The sequence below is a fragment of the Cupressus sempervirens genome, chromosome 1, assembly GCF_028749045.1.
Source record: "Cupressus sempervirens isolate cs-2001-9-10 chromosome 1, ASM2874904v1, whole genome shotgun sequence".
Taxonomy (NCBI): domain Eukaryota; kingdom Viridiplantae; phylum Streptophyta; class Pinopsida; order Cupressales; family Cupressaceae; genus Cupressus; species Cupressus sempervirens.
The window spans coordinates 515342768-515365098 of NC_143118.1; the positions used below are offsets into that span (position 1 = coordinate 515342768).

Consider the following 22331-nt stretch of genomic DNA (forward strand, 5'->3'; position numbering starts at 1 on the left):
AACATTCAATGCAACTACTGCCACAAGTATGGTCACATGAAGGTTGAATGTCAGAAACGCTTAGCTGCCCAGTCTAAGCAATCAGGTTTGCAACCCAAAGTGAACAGTGCAGAGCACACTGAGCAGGCGAAATCTGCCTTTTACGCCTTCATGGCTAAAAGACCTGCAGATCATGTGTAGTAATCTGCCTGGTACATTGATTCAAGTGCCTCTCGACATTTCACTCACCGTAGAGACTGGTTTACTGACTACCAGCCTTATTTAGATTCTGTTATCTTTGGTGGTGGAGAAGAGTACACGGTTGTTGGTAAAGGCAACATTCAAATTCAGTCTGTTGGGAGGAAGCTCATATTCCTTGATGTGTACTACGTTCCAGGGATGGAACTAAATCTACTCTCGGTCAGTCAGTTGCTGCGACATTCTCCACACTTGGCAGTCACCTTCAGTTCACATCAGTGCACCATCACTGATCGGGCGACTAAGTCTACTGTTGCAGTTGGTCTTGAGGATCATGGTCTTTTCAAACTTACTGATTCTGGTGATTCTCAGGACTTAGCTATGGCTGCTCGACGATCTTCCATCAGCACACTTTGGCATCAGCGATATGGGCACTTAAATGTGTATTATCTCTTACAACTTGCTCGGGATGAGCTTGTTCTTGGTTTGCCAGAGATTCAAACCCAACACCTTGGAGTTTGTGACGCATGTCAGGCTAGGAAGCAACATTGCACACCTTTCCCCAGTGGCGATTCTTGGCGAGCTTCTCAAGTACTTCAGCTTGTTCATGCTGATATCTGCAGCCCTATGGCCACTCCTTCTGTTCTTGGGTACAGGTATTTTCTGTTGTTTGAGAAAAATGTGGGTGTATTTTCTTAAAAAGAAATTCGATGCATTTACTGTATTTCAGAAGTTTAAACCCTTAGTTGAAAAAGAGTCTGGGAAATCTATTATTACTCTTAGATTAGACAATGGGGGGGAATTTTGTTCTAATGTTTTCTCCAGCTTCTTGGATACACATGGCATCCAACGCCAGTTCACCACACCCCACACGCCACAACAAAACAGTGTAGTTGAACGTCGGAACAGGACAATCACCGAGATGGCTCGTTCCATGCTCGAACATAGACATGTTCCGAAGCGTTTTTGGGTAGAAGCAGTTAACACTGCAATTTATCTGTTGAATCGGTCACCCACAGTGGCGGTCAAAGGTAAAACTCTGGAAGAGGCCTGGTCAGGTCGTAAGCCCAGAATCAATCACCTGAAGGTTTTTGGCTCTCTTGCTTTTGTTTGGATCCCTGATGCTTCACGCACCAAGTTGGATGCCAAAAGTCAGAAACTGATGCTTGCTGGATATAGCAGTCTTCACAAAGCCTACCACCTTATTGATGTTGAGACATCTCGTCTCATATACATCCGCGATGTAGTCTTTGATGAGCAGCAAGGACCGTTCATGCCTGTTTCTCCTGTTCCTGATCCAGCAGACCAGCCTATGCAGGTTCATGATTTGGGAGTTCGGCTTCCATTAGGTCCACCTGATGGGAGGGCTCCAGTAGCTCCTGCAGCTCCAGTCATGCCAGTGATACCTGTACAGACACCTCCGACTTCTCCTGCAGGATCACCTCGGTTTGAAGATGCTTCACCTGAGTTTGATCCAAATTCTTCTGATGAGGATCCTGCTGATCAAGCATCTCCTAGTACTATTGTTGGTCATTCTCCTCTCCGGCCTAAGTGGTGGGCTAAGACACTTGCTGATCTTCATGATGATGAGCTCATTGATGGGAGAACTGTTCGAAAAAAGAGCAAAACTACAGAATCTGTTAACTTTGCTCTTATGGCCAACATTCACAGTGTGTTTGAACCTCAAACATATTTCGAGGCTAAAAGAATTCCAGAGTGGGAATAGGCCATGCAATCTGAACACCAGATCCTGCTGAAGAACAACACTTGGGTCCTTTCTGATCTTCCCCCAGGGAAGAAACCCATTAGCTGCAAATGGGTCTACAAAATCAAATACAAATCAAATGGTACTTTGGATAAGTACAAAGCTCTTTTAGTGGCAAAGGGCTTTTCTCAGTGTCAGGGCATTGATTATGAGGAGACGTTTGCTCCTACTGCAAAGATGAGCACCATCAGATTAGTCCTAGCCATGGCAGCACAGTTTGGCTGGAAGGTCCATCAGATGGACATAAAGAGTGCTTTCCTGAATGGTGATCTCCATGAAGAGGTCTACATGACGCAACCTCTTGGTTTCAAGGTTGCTGGTAAAGACCATCAGGTTCTCAGATTGGTAAAAGCTCTCTATGGTTTGAAGCAGGCCCCTCGGGCATGGTACATCAAGATTGATACGTACCTCAGTGATCAAGGCTTCAAGAGGAGTTCTTCAGACTCAAATCTGTACATCAAGACTACTGACAATGACATCATCCTTCTGGTTATCTATGTGGATGATCTGATCATCACTAGCAGTTCGGCATCTTTGATTCAGGGAATCAAACAACACTTATGCCAGTCTTTTGATATGACTGACCTTGGGCTCATGCATTATTGCTTAGGTGTTGAAGTTTGGCAACAGTCTTCTGGTATATTCATCTCTCAGTCCAAATCTACCAGGGCCTTGTTAGACAAATTCCGAATGCAGGATTGCAAACCTGCATCTACACCTATGGAGAAAGGTCTCAAGTTATCAGCCAAGTTTGATTCTCCTTCCGTTGATGATACTACATATAGGCAACTAGTAGGCAGCCTCATCTACCTATCTGCTACTAGGCCTGATATCAGCTTTGCATTCAGCTATATTTCACGCTTTATGACAGCTCCTAAGGCTGATCATTGGATGGCAACAAAGCGTATGCTTCGTTATGTGAAAGGCACTTCTGATTATGGACTTCTGTATTCTCGGAGTTCTAATCCTAAACTCAGTGGGTTCACAGATTCAGATTGGGCAGGCTTTGTTGATGATAAAAAGTCAACATCTGGATATGTGTTCAATTTGGGATCCGGTGCAGTCACATGGACCAGCAAGAAGCAACAGGCAGTTTCTCTCTCTTCTACAGAGGCTGAATACAGAGGGATTGTTAAGGCAGGATGTGAAGCCGTCTGGCTTCGTCGGATGCTTGGGGATATGCAGATGTCATCAGGAGGACCGACTACTTTGTTTGTTGATAACGAAGGCGTTATCAAGTTAGCACGGAATCCAGTCTTCCATGAACGAACCAAGCATGTGGATGTTCATTGTCATTACATACGATAGCTGGTTGAAGACGGGACTATAGATCTGCAGTATGTTCCTACCACAAATCAGACTGCAGACATTCTCACCAAGCCTCTTGGTCCTGATAAGTTTGTCAAATTCAGAGGACAGCTTGGTGTGTTAGATAGATTAACCATTAAGGGAGGGTATTACAATAATAGATAAGACGTCTATTATTAGTTAATGGTTATCTTGTAAATATCTTTAGCTTTAGTTTGCTTTCGTTTTTTGCTTTCTCTGGAATAGAATGTTTCTATTCTTTACGATCGTTTCCTAAGGAAACATCGTCTCATTCTTTTGTATAAATTGACCTTTCGATCTCTGTTATTAACAAGCAAGTATTTACCAATTACCTCGTAATATCCCCCACCTCAAATATCCTTTCAATCCTATGTCGATTAGCATAGACCTTTTGCTGATTTTGTGATTGCTGAAGATTCTCCTTTAGAGATCTCATGATGTCTTTGTTCTCCTGCACCCAATCCTATGCCAAAGGAACCCTGCTGTCACTAACTGCCAAATCAACAAAAGATAGAGCATCGTAACCGTATAGGGCTCTGAATGGAGTCATAGTAATTGACATATGGTACATAGTATTATAACAATGCTCGCCCAAGTGCAACCAACACACCCATGTCCTTTGCTGCCCTGACACATAACTGCGTAAATACCCTTCAACCTATTTATTAACAATCCTTGTCTGCCCATCTGTTTGTGGGTGGTAGCTAGTACTAGGTGTCAATTCCGTACCTGTGAGCCTAAAAAGTTCTTGCCAAAAAGAACTCATGAACCTGCTATCCTTGTCACTCACTATGGTCTTGGGAAGACCATGTAGCCTAAACACCTCTCTGAAAAATAACTCTGCTACCTGAGATGCTGTGAAGTCAACTGCAATAGGAAAGAAGTGGGCGTATTTAGTCAACCTGTCAACTACCACACATATGTAGTCTTTCCCTTCTACTCGAGGGAGACCTGTAATGAAATCCATGGAGATTCCTATCCACTTTTGTTCTGGTATGGGTAAGGGCTGCAATAAACTAGCAGGGTGAGTATGCTCAAACTTATTCTGCTGGCAAGTCATACACTCCCGAACATGATGTAGAACATCATCCTTGAGACCCTTCCAAGAGAATCTCTCCCGAACTGCCCTGTAAGTCTTACTATATCTTGCTAAAGGAGCATTATGGTAGGCACGCAGAATCTGTTCCTTCAACTGAGAATCTAGAACAAGGAAGACTTTGCCTTTGTAATAGATAACATCACCTACTACACTGTACCTATCATTTGAAACTAATCCATCCATGACCTCACAAGCATGTTGATCTTTGGAGTACCCAACTAAAAGTTGAGCCTTCCAATATGTTGAAACCTCACTTAATGAACATAGGGTGGCAACTGCCGGTTTCCTGGAAAGTGCATCAGCAATGGTATTGTTTTTGCCCTTAATGAACTCAATGTCAAAGTCATAAGCCTGAATCTTGCTCACCCATTTTTGTTGTCTATCATTGAGTTCTGCTTGATCAAGGAAGTATTTCAGGCTGTTGTGGTCCATTCTTACCACAAGTTTACTGCCAACAATATACTGTTTGAACTTGGCTAATGCATGCATGATAGCCAACATTTCCTTGTCATATGCGGAATACAACCTCTCATTATCCTGTAACTTCCTACTCTCATAGGTGATGGGGTGCCTGTTCTGCATCAAAACTGCTCCTATGCCCACGCCTGAAGTGTCACTCCAACACAAATGGCTGTGAGAAATTGGGAAGTGCCAAAACTGGACAAGTACTCATAACCTCCTTGAGTCTGTCAAAGACCCCCTGTACCTGTTCTGTGCATCTGAAAGGTCCTTTCTTTGTGAGGTTTGTCAATGGTGCTACCAACTGAGAGAAATCCCTCACAAATCTCTTGTAATAAGCACACAAACCAAGGAATCCACACGACTCAATAATGTTCTAAGGGCAGGTCTAGTCACGAATTGCCTGAATTTTCTCCTCATGCACCTTCACTCCATTAGCACTGATCACATGTCCCAAATATAAAACCTCTCTAAGTCCAAACTCACATTTGGATAACTTAGCAAATAGAGATTGATTCTCCATGATGCTAAGTACCTCCTGCACATGTTTGAGATGGTCCTCCCAAGTACGACTATAAATCAAAATATCATCAAAAAACCAATACTGATTTCCTCAACTACTTGTTGAAGATGTGTTTCATGCATGATTGGAAGGTGGCTAGTGCATTGGTAAGGCCAAAAGGCATCACCAAGAACTCATAATGTCCATAGTGGCAGCGGAAAACAGTCTTGTGTACCTCCTCTGATCGTACACAAATCTGATAACTTGAATGAAGATCAATCTTAGAGAAGTAGATAGCCACATGAAGCTCATCTAACAACTCATCAATGCATGGGATCAAATATATGTTCTTGATTGTCTTTTTGTTCACTGCTCTGTAATCTATACACATTCGCAAGGTCCCATCCTTCTTCTTGACAAGTACCACAGAAGAAGCAAAGGGGCTAGAGTTAGGGCGTATGAAGCCCATGTCCAACAACTCATGAATGGTCTTCTCAATCTCATCCTTGTATGCCATAGGATGACAGTATGGAGTGGTTATCACTGGTTTAGCTCCATCCTCCATTTTTATCCCATGCTCAAACCCTCTATCTGGAGATACACCAGGAGGTATGTCACCAAAAATTCTACCATGTCGGTCCATCACTGACTGAATATCAACATGAAATGTTCTGCCATTCTGAGGAGTAGGTATTTTGGAGTTCACAAAACAACATGTAGCCCAAATCATATCATCATGTCTAATAATAGACTCCATCCTGCAAGAAGTCACCTCCTTAGGTCCACCGTCTGAAGCTGCTCTCAAGATCACCTTCTTCCCCCCAGATAGAAACTCTAATTGCATGTGGTGTTGATCAATAATATACCTTTCGATACCCTATAGCTATAACATACTCAAAATAACATCATAATCCTCCAAGGATAGAATATAGAAGTCATTTGTCAAAGTAAAATCCCCCATCTGAATACTAAGTTGTGAGATCCTCATAGTGCAGCCCAAAATTGCACCATCTGCAAACTTTACTCCAAAACCCTCAAATATCTTAGATTGTAGCCAATGTTTCTCAACCAATTTTTGATCAATAAAGTTATGTGTAGCTCCTGTATCGACCAAGCTCATGATTGAATGGCCCTGTAATGTACCTTTCAGCCAAAAGGCATGGAATCTGGGATAACCAGATAAGGTAGCCATAGTCACTTTGGCTCCTGCCAATGACTCTGGCATGTCCAATTCCAACTGAGAGTACTCCTGATGAGTCTCCTCGGGACTGTCCTTAGTGTCAGTGTTAGGTTTCTCCCCATCATCAAACTCAGATGTCACCTCAATCAAATGAACCTTGCCCTTCCCCATGCAACGGTGCTAGGGCTCCCAAGGTTCTTTGCATGAGAAGCATAGTTTCTTCCTCCTCAAATCATTCCATGTCTCTGGGTCCATCCTAGGAGGTCTAACTGACTGACCATCCCTAAGCTATGAGGTGTTGGCCTTCTGTGGAGGTCGTGAATCTCTGAATGGTCTTTTATCCAATGGATAAGTAGTAGTATCCAATCTCAATGTCACATCAATAACATCCTTAAGAGTGGCCGGCCGAAAAGAATGAACCAAACCCTAAAGATTGTCCTGCAATCCCTCAATGAATAGCATCACACTACGCTTCTAGGGCATATCAGGTACCATAAGTGCAATGTGTTGGAACTCATTAACATATGCCTCTACATGTCCAGTCTGTCTAAGATGCGCCAACTCCCTATAGTAGAGTTCAGTGTCCTTTTGGTCAAACCGGGTAATTAGTCGCTTAGTGAACTTAGGATAGGAGTGAATCAAGGTGTGATCTTGGGTAACCAAACTATGGTGCCACCAGTCATAAGCAACCCCATCTAAATGCAATGCGACAAATTGTATAGCCTCTCTCTATGGCATGGGTCGTAAGAATAAATAAATGTCCAACTTGTGAACCCAAGCTGGTAGCTCTACTAAAATCATTGTTCTGCTGTGGCCTATTACCTCTGTCTCCTCTGAACCTGGCAGTATCCTTGTGCTGTGAACAATACTGGGGAAGAGGGAAACATCCCTAACCTTTGGGGGTAGAGCTCTCCACTAAACTGTGGTTGCCATGATGGATTCCTGGAATCCCATCTCAGGTGGATCAACCTGTGTTGGCCGCTCACTAGATAAAAATTGTAGAAGCAAGGATCTATTTGTAGTAGGTATATGAGGACGTTCCTATCTTTGGGAGTGAAGGGAGCTCCCTACTGACGTATGGGATCTATGACTTCCAACAATTGACATGGATCTACTGTGTCCCTGCCTACCACTTCGCCTATCCAACTCCATCCACTCCAAATTTTCCTGTAGCCCCTCAAGTGTCTGGACTATTATAGGTTGAGTATTGATGAGAGTCCTCAATAATTCTTCTTCATCCTCATCAATGGTGTTTTGTCTGTTTCCTCTCTGTTCATTTGCCATAGTATTTCCCTGTTCAATTCCAAAACCTTGCTCAAGTTGAGCTCTCCTGCACGTATAAAATTTGTGTATCTCAACTCCTGGATGCATAGATTTGTAATCAAATCCACAGGCTGGCCAGATCAAGTTCTGATACCACTGAAATATGCCAAGTGGATATTTACTTTGCTGCTGCTATAAATTTTATTTAAATAATTATGTTCTACTGTAAGTGTTTTTGTTATCTTGCAGAACTAGACGGAAGTTGTAGAAGGAATGATTTTATTTGATATTTTCAAAATAACTTGGTACATTGTAAAGGTAGTAACAATAACAAACAGATACAATAACAATAGCTTAATACAAGCATATGAAATTCTGGAAATGCTTTTATCTGTGCCAAGAAGTTTAATATCAAAACTAAAAAAGTTTGGTACCTCAAATACAATCAGCGTCTGAAATAAGAAGCTGCTAATAGCCACAATCTTCAATAATTATGCCCACAAAATCCAACACCCAGCTGGTATAGAACTGCTGCACAAATCTGCTCACAATGATCAACGCCCAAAATGATGCAATCTGCAGAATGCTGCAAAGATAGTCTTCACTTTCCCACACCAATGATATGAATTGTTGTAGGAACTCCACCAATGTCCAAACCTTGTGCAAGAATCAGCAAATCCGATCCAGTTGAGGGCTACGTCCCAACTCATTCAACTCAGCCTAGGGTTTGACGTCCTAGTTAGGGAATGCTCAAATCAGAGCCAAATGCCAAATTGTGTTTTCCAAAATGTTCAAAGATGCTTTTCCTTTCCTTGCATTAGCCTTATATCATCTTCTCATGTATTTCGAACCCTAAAAGTAATACTTGAGAGCTTTATAATATAAAGTTATATTCTTTAATAATTGGCGCCCAAGTGCCTGAAAATCATTATTTCACCAATAAGAATAGTTCCAAGTGTCAAACAAGTCCCTGAAGATAATAATTAAATAAAAGAGGCCGAGCTCTTTCCAACGGACTATCACATGATGGTAAAACTCACTAGATGGAACCAGAAAACTCCTTATTACTTCCTAGTGGCTAAAAACTTAGCCTTATTTAAATTATTAAAATGCTAACTTAGGAGAATATTTAATTTATTAAAATATTTTCCAAATAGCGAATTGATAGCCAAAACACCTCTACAAGGTGAAACTGAACTCGTCACCTCTTGTGACTGATGCTAGATAATCCGAAATAATTGACAATCTCATCCCTCAAAAATAGGGAATACTCCTAAAAAATAGGAAGATCTTCGAATCTCCCAAAACTGAAACTATAGAATGATCTTGTAGAGATTCAAGACTATAATCCATCTCCACCTCCTAAAATGTAGGAAACTCCTCCTACAATTAAAGAACTGCTCTCAACTGCCCTCCTACTATCTAAAACCCCAGATCAGAACACTGTATACCCTGACAGAGTCTCTAAACGCCACTGCCAGCCTATGAGACCCCATAATAGGCTAACTCTCATGTCACTGTTAGACAGAGCTAAAGAGGGGGCATGCCATTCATGAGATTTTCTAGATGCAAGGTCTAGCTCAAACTTGACATCCCTACTAACTATAACTTTCCTTACCTTTGGAATGTAGACTCTGTAGACCTTTGAACTCTCACTCTAACCTACAGATAAACCCTTTTTACTAGAAGATTATGGTGTCGTTCTCTTCTCTACAAGTATTATAGTATATGAAGAGAGATGCCAAAAGGATTCAGGGTTGCCAACTTGTCTTTCCTTATTTTTACAGCAGAAATACTTTGCAGTCTCTTTTGTGTTTGTTCACAAATACTTCCTACCCAAGCATCATTCACTCGACAACTTTCGAAAGAGATTCATTTGAGCCTTTATACATCTATAAAAGGAAATAGGATTATTTACATAATAATAAATCGGTGTTATAATTTTTAGTGAAGCTAAATGTCATGGTACAGAAACTTTGTGACTTCAAGGTCAAAGGAAAAATGTAACCTACTGTTCATATTCAAATAATCTTAGATTTGTTTCTCTAGCAAAGAATTGTTTTATCAACGTAGGTTTTTCCATACTTCATAGCATTTATTAAATTATTATCAATTGAATGTGATAGGGATTGAATGATTATTGTTAAACTATTGTATCTGTCTTAAACTTCCCTCTGTATAAAAAATAATTCATTGAAAAATCAGTTATACCTTTGCATCAGTATCTCCAGCTACACACTTTCCATGCAAATCATAGGCTGCAAATTTCTGCCAAGAACAATCAACATGGAACTTAATTAGATTTTTATAACCAGATATTTATGATATAAAGTTCTGTACATACAGGTTTTGAAGTAAATCCATCTATCAATGAATTTCTAAAAATTCCCTTGACAATAAACATTATAAATTAAACAAGCGAAATCAGAGGGATATAATTTTTCATATCATTCTTGAATATTTTATTGAGTTTTTATTAATTAATAGACTAGTAATTCAAAGGAAATCCTGTTGAATGGAAGGCTAAATATGACATGTTGCAATAAAATCATGCAAAACTATAATATGTTGTGTAATACATTTTACTGTAAGACTAATTGCACACCTGAAGAGATGTAAAATTAATTTTTGCTTCTAATAAATAAGACTTTTCTATTTGTGTATCATAAGATTTCTCATTTTCCTTAAATTGTGATTGTTACAAAGAAAACTTCCTCCAATTTGATGTTCCTTGATCATTGTATGAACATTTACAATGTTACCATGTCAGCAAAAAGTTACAAGTTAAATGGATAATCATATGTGCCTGCATTCACCCTATTCAAAGTCCTCAATACACAAAACAAACGAAGTTTCCCACGACTATCTTACATCACATACAGCTTTTGACAATTATGGTGATAGGTAACAAAATAACAATTCATTGGAATATTTGATCAATATGAAACCAAAAAGTAGATCATTGATCAGTTAATGATATCTAGAAGTTGGCAACTCCAGAAAATAGTTTTTTTCTTTGGTAAATAGGAGAAAACTGTCACTGTTGTCTGGCGAACTGGGTAGTTAGACGGTTATGGGTAAGGGCACAGCTGTGTCGCTTCATTGGCACCATGTTGGATATTATAAATATGGCACACACTTACGTAATTGGCATCATGTTGGTATTGAATATTATTACTTTGTACGTAAGCATTTGATGAATGAATAATACTTTACTTTGTTAAGTTATATGTTTATTTCCTATTGACCTAAGGGCTGAACATTTGGCACAGCTGCTAGTTCAAATCCAGAATGGCAGCGAATGGAAAGCCAAGGATAAATGGGAATACTCGTAACAAACAACTGAAAAACTAATGATGACGATGAGACGAAACTCTTGGAAAGGGAGCACGAGGCAACCCAGAACTTCCACATTCCATACAGCGTAAGCCTTGAAACCTTCATACAGAGAGAAGCCGCGGAAAACAAGGTTACATAGGATATTGTGTGGGATGCCATGCATGCAAGCCCAACAACAAACAAGTTCCTAGATCAACTTCCCCATCTAATTGCACAACCATACTTGTCGCAAAAGAGACACAGGGAAAGAGTGGATCAAGAGGAACGTCGTCAACAAACCCTCAAGAATTTCTATGAGAGAGACACACGGCGTCGCAAAACTGAACCATGAGCTTTTGAGCCATGGTACCAAGAGCACTCAAGAGTCTCTAACTATCACATGAGTTGACCACATGATTTATATTGATTGAATAAATAAAAGAGTGTTCTTTTTTAGATTTTAAATATAATGGTTATTGTCAAATGACCAACCTCTTAAATAAAAATAGGAACTTGAAAGAGAATATTGATGAATTGCAATTTATGTGTGGATATTTAATCCAAGCCTAATGAAGGCGGCAACTAAGACAACTTGTCGAAGAATGGACTGTGGGGTAGTTAAAAGAATCACCAAGTGTGGTAGAAGGCAACCACGCGGGTGGTGCATGAACCACCAAAGGGTGCCACAGTTCGCCTGAACGATGGGTACGGAGCATCAAGGAGTTGCTCAAGGAAACATGACATAGATTACTTGTGCTCAAGGAGACAAGGTAACAATTTCTACATTCGTCCCATACAACACTGCGAGAGGGAACCCGTGAAGTAGGAAAGAAGGTGAGGCCAACAAAAGACACCTGGGCACAAGGAAGTGTCGGAAGGACACTGTACAGTGGTCAGAGTAACCCACCAGGACCAATTCCTAATAGTTCAAGGGCACAATCGAGTGGTATGCACACAATTGGTCGTCAGAGGACAAGAAACATAATGTCTTAAAAACAAAAACTCCCGAAGTTCACAAGCGACAGGAAGGAAGACCCTATACGGCATTGTCGTACATGCAAAACCATATGGACCGCCAACTTGATCACAGACGTAGAGGAGTGGTTGCAATAGTTTCTAGTTATCCTATGGGTAGTGGCGGTGGATTGATTTTCTAATGTGGACAAGGCGAAGATCAACACATGGGACAATCTCAAAAAAGAATTTCACACAGAATTTTGATTGTTGTGGGATGACAACGCGGTCGTCGCCGATATCTACAATTGCAAACAAGGGAAAAACAAAACCATACGAGCCTACAATCGAAGGCTCAAGGATTTTCTTAGTAGGATGGGTACTCAACCCTCGATGAATTAAAGAAACGGTAGTTCATAGGACTCTACGGGGTATTGAGAAGGAAGATGAAGATAGTCCTGCCCACATCGTACACAGATGCCTATGACCGTGCCATGAACTTGGAAAGTGAGGGCAAGCAGCAAAGAAAAAGAAAAGGAAGAAGAGTAAATCCTCATCCTCCTCTAAGAGCGATGAGTCCTTTGAAGAGGAAAGTAGTGCTGATAGCGACAAAGAACCCACATGGAGCGGATGATGGAGTTCAAGTCCATGAAGGGAACCACTAGCCGTACAGAGGAGGGAGAAATATGGTGTACCAATTGTAAAGAGAAAGGACACACAAGGGGAGCATGTCCTAATAAGGCAATGTGTGATATCTGTTAGGTTTTGAGTCATTCTACGAAGGAGTGCCCCTATAACATGAAAACACAAAGCCAACAAATACTCTTCACGCAGGAACAACCATCCACCTTTGGCACTAATAATGAGACATAGGAGAACAACAACAATGCCACATCCAGCGGCTACAAAAACAACTGCCGAGGGGGACAGGTTGGAAATGACAATAGGAATCGGATGCAGTATGACTCCAAGGGAAGGCCCATAGTCTAATGTCGTGCATGTAGCCAATGGGGCAAGTTTGCCAGAGATTGCCTAAAGGGTGACACTCATCAGAAATTGTGTTGATGATGTGGTCCAGGGGACTAGGAAGATGTCAATTGCTCAAAGCAAGTGAACCTCGTCAACATTGAGGAGAAGTTCCTCGTCCTCACCCACAACCAAGCCAAGCAGGCAACGTATCTAGATCCCTGCACCGAGAAGCAAAGATTGCGGGAGGCATGAGTAGAAATAGAAAGGGCAATGAAGGGTAGAAAAGATATCAATGGAACTACTTTTGGATGAACGGAAGTGGAGAACAACTTATTGAACCAGATGTTGCAAATAGAGGTGCCAATCAAACTTTAAGACCTTTTACAAACAATACCACAATTAAGGACGACATTATTAATCACTTACACAAACCCGCCAATGATATCAGAGACGAATGATCAACCAACTTTACCAAGAGGGTCGGCCACAGACCCCATGTTGATAGTAAGCAATGGCCATCACCCGGCTGTGGTCGAGATGGGAATCCTTGGAACCATCCTGATGGACACCATTGTGTATGGTGGGTTTGGGGTGAACTTCCTTCCCAAGGAGATATGGAAAAAACTCGGCAAGCCTACCTCGTGGCCTACCACATTCAACCTACTCAATGCTGACCAATACTGGATAAAGTCACTAGGGACCCTGGTGGCTCAACAGGTAACCATTGAGACAATTATTTGTGCTCAATTTCATTGTTATTTTGTTGAAGAAAAAGGGATACGACGCCATTCTTGGAAGAGGATGGCTAGAGGCAACCAAGGTGAAACACAATTGGAAAAAGAACATTTTGTCTATGGAAAGTGGAGGGCGGAAGTTCGCCATTGATCTCTAAACATAGATAGTAGGTGAAGAAATGGTGTTGTCAGCGAAGTCCGAGCCAAACGGGGAGCATTAGATGGATGAGGGAAGAGCCTGCATGGATTCTAATGACAGACATTTTGGAATTGGAGGAATGTTTAGGAGATGAGACTAGTTCAATGCATGGACTTTTGCATTGGCAGATGGAAGACTATGAGCTCTTCCATTCTTACATGCTTGGCATTGAGGAACCTGAAGGTGAGGAAGACGTATTCCCACCAAAATTTGTGGAATAAAAAGAAGGCAACACAGAGATCAACGAAAGTCCTACCCATCACTTTGAAGGGAAAGCCATTAGATATGAAGAGTCATCAATGGAGGCCACCAATCTTGGTGATACAAAAAACCCAAGGAACGTACTTGTCGGAGACTACTAGAAACCCATACTGAAGGCTACGACATTTAAAATCTTCATGGAGTATTAAGTTGTATTTTCTTGGACTTATAAGGATTTAAAGGGGGTCTCGTTAGGGATGTGCATTTACTACATACCTTTGGTGGTCGGAGCCAGACTTGTGCGGAAGCGACCATACAAAATGAGTAAGAACTACGTGGTACACGTAGGTGGGGAAATACGAAAAATGCTAGAAGTTGGCATAATATTCAAAGTCCAAACAAGTGACTAGATGTCACCAATCGTGATATCCATGAAGGACAGGAAGAAAATCCGGATATGTGCCTAAATGTTGTCACAATAAAAGATCCCTTCCACATCTCGTTCACAGACGCAATTCTCAAAGAAGTGGTAGGCCACAAGATGTACCCCTTCATGGATGGATTCTCTAGCCATAACCAAATCTCCATTGCTGAAGAAGATAAATTGAAAACTACCTTTGTGGTGGAGGATGGAGTCTACCCTTACAACCAGATGCCCTTCGAATTGTGTAACGCACCTGCCACATTTCAGAGAATCATTTTACACATCTTTGACAAAATGTCAATAGGCAACTTATGAGCATTTTTGGATGATTGGTCCATCTTTAGTAGACAGGACAACCACTTAGTGGTACTCCAAGAATGTATGGAAAGGTGTCGGCAGGCACAACTGGCACGAAACCCTAAAAAGTGTTGGTTCATGGTTCCTCAAGGCAGATTACTTGGGCACAATGTGTGCAAGACAGGATTGAAGACCGACCCGGACAAAGTGTGGGTGATTGTAGAAATGGAAGCCTCAATAGAGGTAATAGGAGTGAAATCTTTTCTCGGGCACATTGGATACTACAGACAGTTCATAAAGAACTACGCCCAAATTGTTCTTCCCCTTGACAAGTTGACACGAAAGGGAGAACTGTATGTCTGGAGCTCCGAACAGCAAACTTCGTTCAAATACTTGAAGAATAGATTGTTGGGAGGGCCTATCTTGGCATATCCAAACTGGGACAAGGAGTTCTACATCCATCTGGATGCTTCTAACTTTGTCATTGGTGCAAATTGGCGACCATGGCCTTGATCACCTAGTATATTTCACAAGCCGGCTACTTTCAAAAGCCGAGAAGAATTACAACACTACTGAATGGGAGGCCCTCAGGATGGTGTACGTTGTACAAAAGTTTCGGCATTACCTCTTGGCTACACCATTCACCTTTTATGTGGACCACCAGGTGCTGATGTACTTGGTAAATAAAAATGATCATCCAAGGAAGGATTAGTAGATGGTTGTTACTCCTGCAGGAGTTCACCTTCACCATTATTGTGCGACTGGGGAAAAGTCACGTCATTGCTGACCAACTCTCCCGAATCAAGTCAAGAGAGCTGTTGGAAGGGGTTAATGCTGATTTTCTAGATGTACACTTGTTTAGGATCGCCATCATTCCAGGATGGTATAAGTCTATTGGGGAATATATATCCACGTCCCAATTTTCGAGGGAGATGCCGCTAGGTGAACGACGAAAGCTAGTCTTAAGGAGCCGGACCTTCCAGCTAATAATAAATGGCCTCCTATACAAGATGGGCCTAGACCAAGTAAAAAGGGAGTGCATAATGGAAGAGTTAGTACAGAGTGTTTTGAGGGAGGCACATGAAGGTCCGACAAGCAGCCACATGGGACCTGACACAACTACATGAAAGGTCCTGCTTGCTAGATTATGGTGGCCCACGCTTTACAATGATGCATGGGAATGTGTGCTAAGTTGTGACACATGCTAGAGAGCCGGAAAACCACTTAAGCGAGACTTCATGTCATTAAACCCTTCCCACAATAAGGAATTGTTTGAAGTTGGGGACTGGACTTTGTGGGTCCACTAAAAGCGACTAGGCCCTAACATTGCCGATACATGGTAGTGGCCATTGAATATTTAACAAAGTGGGTAGAAGCACGGGCACTGCCAGACAACTCTGCAAAGCTTTTATGCGTAGATCATCACACGGTACAACATACCCATCTAGTTGACAAGTGACAGAGGAGCTCACTTTGTCAATCAAGTGATCAGATTACTAACAACTAAATTCAAGATCTTTCATTCAATGTTGAGTCCATATTACCCAAGAGCCAATGGCGAGGCAGAAGTGACAAACAAAATCCTCGTGGCTATCATCTATAAATCATGCAAGTAGTATAGGCAGATTGGGAGGAAAAGTTGCCTTCAACGCTATGGGCCTACCGCACAATGTTCAAAGTCACAACTGGACAGATGTCATTCAAGTTAATGTTCTGGCAAGAGGTCGTGGTACCAGCCGAATTCATTGTCTTAAGCCTCAGAATTGCAATTGAAAATAGACTCGAAGATATGGAAAGTCTATGAGAGTGCATATAGCAACTAAACAAATTGGATAAATGAAAATTAATGACGCAATGGGCAATGGAGGTGGCCCAAACTCATCGCAAGGCATGGCAGGATAAACATTTGAAAAGGATAAGGTTCTAGCCAGGCCAACTAGTGCTTCGGTCAAAGGACTTGGACCATATAAAATTAGAGAAGTTGGTGATAATAGTACTATAAAATTATGGACCTTAGACAGGTGAGAAATTTGTGATGTCATTAATGGATCAAAGCTGAAGATCTATCATGAACAACAAGAAGGCGAGTAACGGGTAACACTTGAAAATAAATAAACTTAAAAAAATAAACAAAAATTTAAATATATAAAAAACACGAAAAGTGCCCCTCGGATGCGAGTATCTGCAAACACAAGTTGTCTTGAGGTTGTAAGTGCCCATTGGCATACATCATGTTTCGTGGCCCATGGAGGGGGAAAAAACTTCCTGTGGGAATGGGAGAAAGAAAATGTAATATGAGCCACAAAGAGGAGAGGAAAAATTTAAACACATCGCCGACAAAGACTTTCCCATGGAAAGGGAAAGGAATAAGAAAACCATTACCGTCTAGAGAAGAACAGAACATTGCAGCAAGGACAGAAAAAAGGACACAGCTGCAGGAAGGAGAAAAGCGGAAGTATTCCACTAGTAGTAAAACAAAGTGCCACAAAGGGAGAAGGAAATATAGACCGCAGAAGAGGGATAGAGAATACTGGGAGGTTAAGGAAGACATGCCAAGGAGAAGCAACCACAAAACCCAACTGTCCTTGTTGCAATAAAGACAAAATAAGAGACTATTAATTAGTTGGAGTATGCAGTCTACAGGGAAAAGGAGACAGTGAAAATATCAATTGAAGGAGAATAGTGCCAAGATGGACAAGAATGTGAGAGAATTGGCCTCAAGAGTGTGTTGCACGACCAGGAGCTAGCAAGAAGCAAAAGTTACGTCCTAAAGTGCAGTCATCCGCACAAAAGGTTGACATTTCTCATCTCACAGTATAGTTTGAAGGACTGAATGGCAATGAGTGCCAAGATGGTGGCAGGAAATGACGGATATAGACCTCATCAAACAAATACTAGTCCGTGCACAAGTACACTAGGCGATTCAACTTCCTGTGTTTTCCATATGGCTGTTTGAGCCGATATTAAGAACTATGATCAAAACATACAAGCAGCACAGGAAAACAAGTACATTTGTATATAAGAAGCATCGTCACAGGGCCTCCTTCAAAGCCTGCAATTTCATTGGGGTTCTTGGCATTCCTAGCCAAGGAGGCCACAAAGTGGTAACTACGAACCACAAACTTCCACAAGAACGAAAGGAATACTGGGTGAAGTTGGTGGGATACAACCTCACACCAGAGGAACTTGAGTCATCATAAAGGGTACTAAAAGTCAAAGACTGTGGCGGGACTTTAATCAGGAAGGTCATTGGTGGTGTATCATGAACGTGATAAAAAGTATGTTAACCAGGGCGAGCAGGGCTTCAAATATCGCTCTGCCACAAATTACCTTCATGAATGGCATTATGAATGGTATGGTATATGATTGGGTGACCATCCTCGCTGATAGAATAGAAGAATTCACTACACTGCAGCATCGCACATTCTATATGCTACACCATGCTATTGGGTTGTTTCTTGAAGCAACACTCCATCAAATTTCAACGGATAAGTTTGAAGTCCCACTAAGAGAAAGATTGGTGCCAAAAGAACCCTCAGTATTCTACTAGAGGAATTGTGGCATGATCATCGGCTAGAAGAGGGTAATGCAGGGCTTAGATACCTATGGTGATATTGATAGCAGATGGGAGGATACCACGAAGAGTGGTGGGATCGATTCAGAGGGAGATAGTACTTCATCGGAGATTGGGAACGATGAGGCAAATTTAGGGTCACCACCTAAGACATTTTTCACTCCTCAGTTGCCAACTTCCACGCACTTGGTAGCCACCACCCCCATGCTACTTATTCCCCCATTCGGCCAGACGCATGCGCCCGTTGTTATGGCTCCACCCATGACCATGGTGGATACCATAGATGTATTGACTCAAATAAAGGTTGTCAAGGAGCCATCCCAGCTAGCCACCCCTGAGGGAACTCTAGTCGTGGACGTTGTAATATTCCTACCCTTATTTGACAAGGAAATACATTTTGATGAACAGTGTGTGAGCAGCCTGGTATAATAGCTCATATAGCACTATAAGGAACCAAACTCGTACAGCAGTAACCTGATTAATAAGACTTAATACATGTAGCGTGTGTAAAGGACTTTTGACACTATCCCCACTTTTACCTTTTTACACTATGACAGAGTTCACAAAGAAACACATACAACTACTCAAAGTGCATTTAACCAATTGTTCAATTTCTTCAAGTTTCAATCCAAACATATTTTATGATACTACAAAAGTTAGGGATGTCACGCACATAAATTCATAATATGGATAGCAATCTAAACGTATATATGTATGAATCAGATTGCAGAACAAGAACATTGGCACCTAATTTCGGTCGTGGATGGAAGACTAACACACAGCCATAACATTGGAGTGAGTGTTGTTAACTGCCAATACTCATGCCGGATTCCAAATGTTTTGATGCTGCCTTGTATGGTGTGTCTGTTCATATGATCATACCTGGAATAACGTCCCAGTCTGCCGCTAACATCACCAGATTACTGTTGTCACCAATCATACCCATGATACTATATAGTCATACACTATTACTCGAGTTCTCTCCACACTGCAAACTCAACACTTGACTCCCTTTGCTGCCCTTTTAAAGACTGTCAACACCTCTCATCATTAGCTTGCTGACTCGAGACCAAGGCTCACATGGATGGTATGACCTCTCTATCCATTGTCCTTTGTAATGATTGCTGTCTAAACCTGCGGCTTGCTATGTGACGGTCTTGTTCCCTATGACTTCTCTAGAAATCATCTTTCTCAATCAAATACTAAAAATGTCGCTCAGGTGGAGCTACTGTGGAGGCAATATGGTATACTGTAGCAGTACGACTAGGTAGAGATGTGGTACGAATGCCAATAGAATAGGCATGGCAAGGGAGAGGTCATACGGTACAGGCCATACAGTGTAAGGATGAATACAAAGACCATTGTATAGGGGAGATAGGGATGGTCGTACAATAGGCTTAGATGGTCGAAAGGAATGGTGAGGGGCAAGTGTACAGTGATGTTAATAAACCACGATGACAGAGGGTGTGTAGACAGAAAGGGAACGGTAAATCTTGTAACAGAAACACTTATAGGTCACATATAATCCTCCAATTAATATTTGCCAAAAGATGGTGCTCCGAGTTGCCAGATCCGAGTGAAGTATTACAAGCGACGAAATAGGGTGAGGGTCGAATCCCACCGAAACCGAAAAGGCCAAATAGGGAAGATCTTTCACTTCCGAAATGTCAAACAATAGAGAATCCCAATAGGAATTCAAAGTACAAAGAAAAAAATCCAAATTGCATACCTAATTACTACCTACAAGGCGTGCTTAAATAACTATTGGGGAAAACTTTCCGAGGGTGTACAAAGACAGCTGACGGCAACACAAACTACGGTAACAAAATAAAAATGGGTCCCAGATATATTAAATCAACCGGCCCAATTACAATAGCTTATTTAAAACTTATTTTATAACGAGAACATTACAGTCGTCCTGCCCCAAATTTTGCTTGTCCTCAACCAAATGCAATGCCAGATGCTGTAGAATGTGCTCACCCTCTCACGTTGCATCGTCCAACGGCAAGTGTTGCCAACGTACCAAATATTTCTTTATTGTACAATTCCGCAGCGTCTTCTCACATACTCCGATGATCTCAAGAGGTTCCAATATGAGCTTTCTCTTTTCATTGAGTGGTGGAAGGTCTACCACTATTGTGGCGTTTTGTCCCATAGCTTTCTTAAGGCAGGAGACATGAAAAACGTTACGAATACGACTCCCCTCTGGAAGTTCCAACTCATAGGCAACTTTATCGATGCAGCAAACTACCCAATAAGGACCATAAAATCGTGGCTTCAATTTTTCTTTCCCCTTTTCCTTCAACAAGGATTACTGGTATGGTCGAAGTCTGAGATAGACCAAGTCTCCCACTTCAAAAGTTCTCTCGATTTGATGTCTGTCAGAACAGATTTTTTGTTAATTCTATGCCCGTTGTAAGTTTTCCTTCAAGCATCTCAATTATGTCCTGTCCCTCTTGAAGCCAGTTCCTCACCCTTGGTACGCAACTATCACCCAGAACTGTGTTGATGAAGGGGTTCATACCTGTATAGTGCTTTGAATAGTGTCATCTCGATGAACATGTGGTAAGTGGTATTGTAACAATATTCCCCTAGGTGTGTCAATTTGACCCATGCTTGTTGTTGTGCCAAAACGTAATTCCGAAGGTAACCTTCAAGCCACTTGTTCACAATCTCTGTCCGTTCGTCTGTCTGAGGGTGATAACTAGTGCTTGGCAACAATTTTGTTCTTGTCAGTCGAAACAGTTCTGTCCAGAATATATTGATAAATCTCCATCCCGATCACTGACAATGTTTCGAGGTAACCCATGCAGACAAAAAACTTCTCTAAAAATAGATCGATTACCTGTATGGCCTGAAAGTTCGAGATGGTGAAGAAATGTGCATACTTCGTTAGTCTATCAATCACCACGTAAATATAATCCTTTACGTTCACCTTGGGAAGTCTAGTAACAAAATCCATCGAGATACTTTCCCACTTCTGTTTTGGAATTGGAAGAGGTTGCAGTAACCTGGCGGGTAAAGTATGTTCGGATTTATTTTGCTGGCAAAACGCACACTCTTACATACTATAATACGTCTCCTTTAAGACCCTTTCCCTGAGACGTCTGTAAGTTTTGAGGAAGCCCGGGTGTCTTGCCAAGGGTGAGTCGTGGACTTCCTTCAAGATTTTCTGCTTCAATTTGGATTACGACACTAAAAATATTCGATTCTTACAGTAAATGATGTCGTCCACCACTTTGTACCAATCATCCTGGGTGTTGCCATTCATTAGCTCATAGGCAAATGTGTTTTTGGAATATTCTACCAACAAATGTGCTTTCCAGTCAGCTGAAATCTAGGTCAGTAAGTAGATAGCGAGTTTTCTGGACAAAGCATCTGCAGCCACATTGTTCTTTCCTTTCACATATGCAATGTAAAAATCAAAAGCATGAACCTTGCTTACCCATTCTTGTTGCCTCTCGTTCAAGTCTCGTTGCTCCAGAAAAAATCTTAGACTATTGTGATCTGTACGAACAACAAACTTGGCACCCCCCAGATACTGCCAAAACTTGGTTAGTGTATGTAGAATGACCAACATCTCTTTGTCATAAATGGAATATAAGTGTTCTATTTGTGTAAGCTTCTTGCTCTCATAGGCTATGGGTTGTCTATCTTACATCAGTACTGCGCCAATGCCTTCTCTGGATGTGTCGCACTCCAGAATGAAAGGTCGAGCAAAATCAGGCAATCCAAGTACAAGACAAGTGCTCATTGCTTCTTTTAGCTTATCAAAAGTAAGTTGTGTTTTTTCATTCCACTAGAAGGAACCCTTTCTTGTTAGATTTGTTAATGGGGAACTAAGCTGAGAGAATCCTTTTACAAACCTCTGGTAATAACTGCACAGT

General features: G+C 41.5%; 1 protein-coding gene across 1 annotated transcript in view; it reads right to left on the minus strand.

Moving 5' to 3' along the window:
- The window catches only part of LOC149578497 (Mitochondrial inner membrane translocase complex, subunit Tim44-related protein), a 220744-nt gene that overhangs the window by 5431 nt on the left and 192982 nt on the right, over positions 1-22331 (minus strand). Inside the window, exon 10 of the mRNA XM_089829480.1 lies at positions 9986-10042. Coding sequence (XP_089685606.1) covers positions 9986-10042 — 57 coding nt within the window. The remainder of the gene's footprint in view (positions 1-9985; positions 10043-22331) is intronic.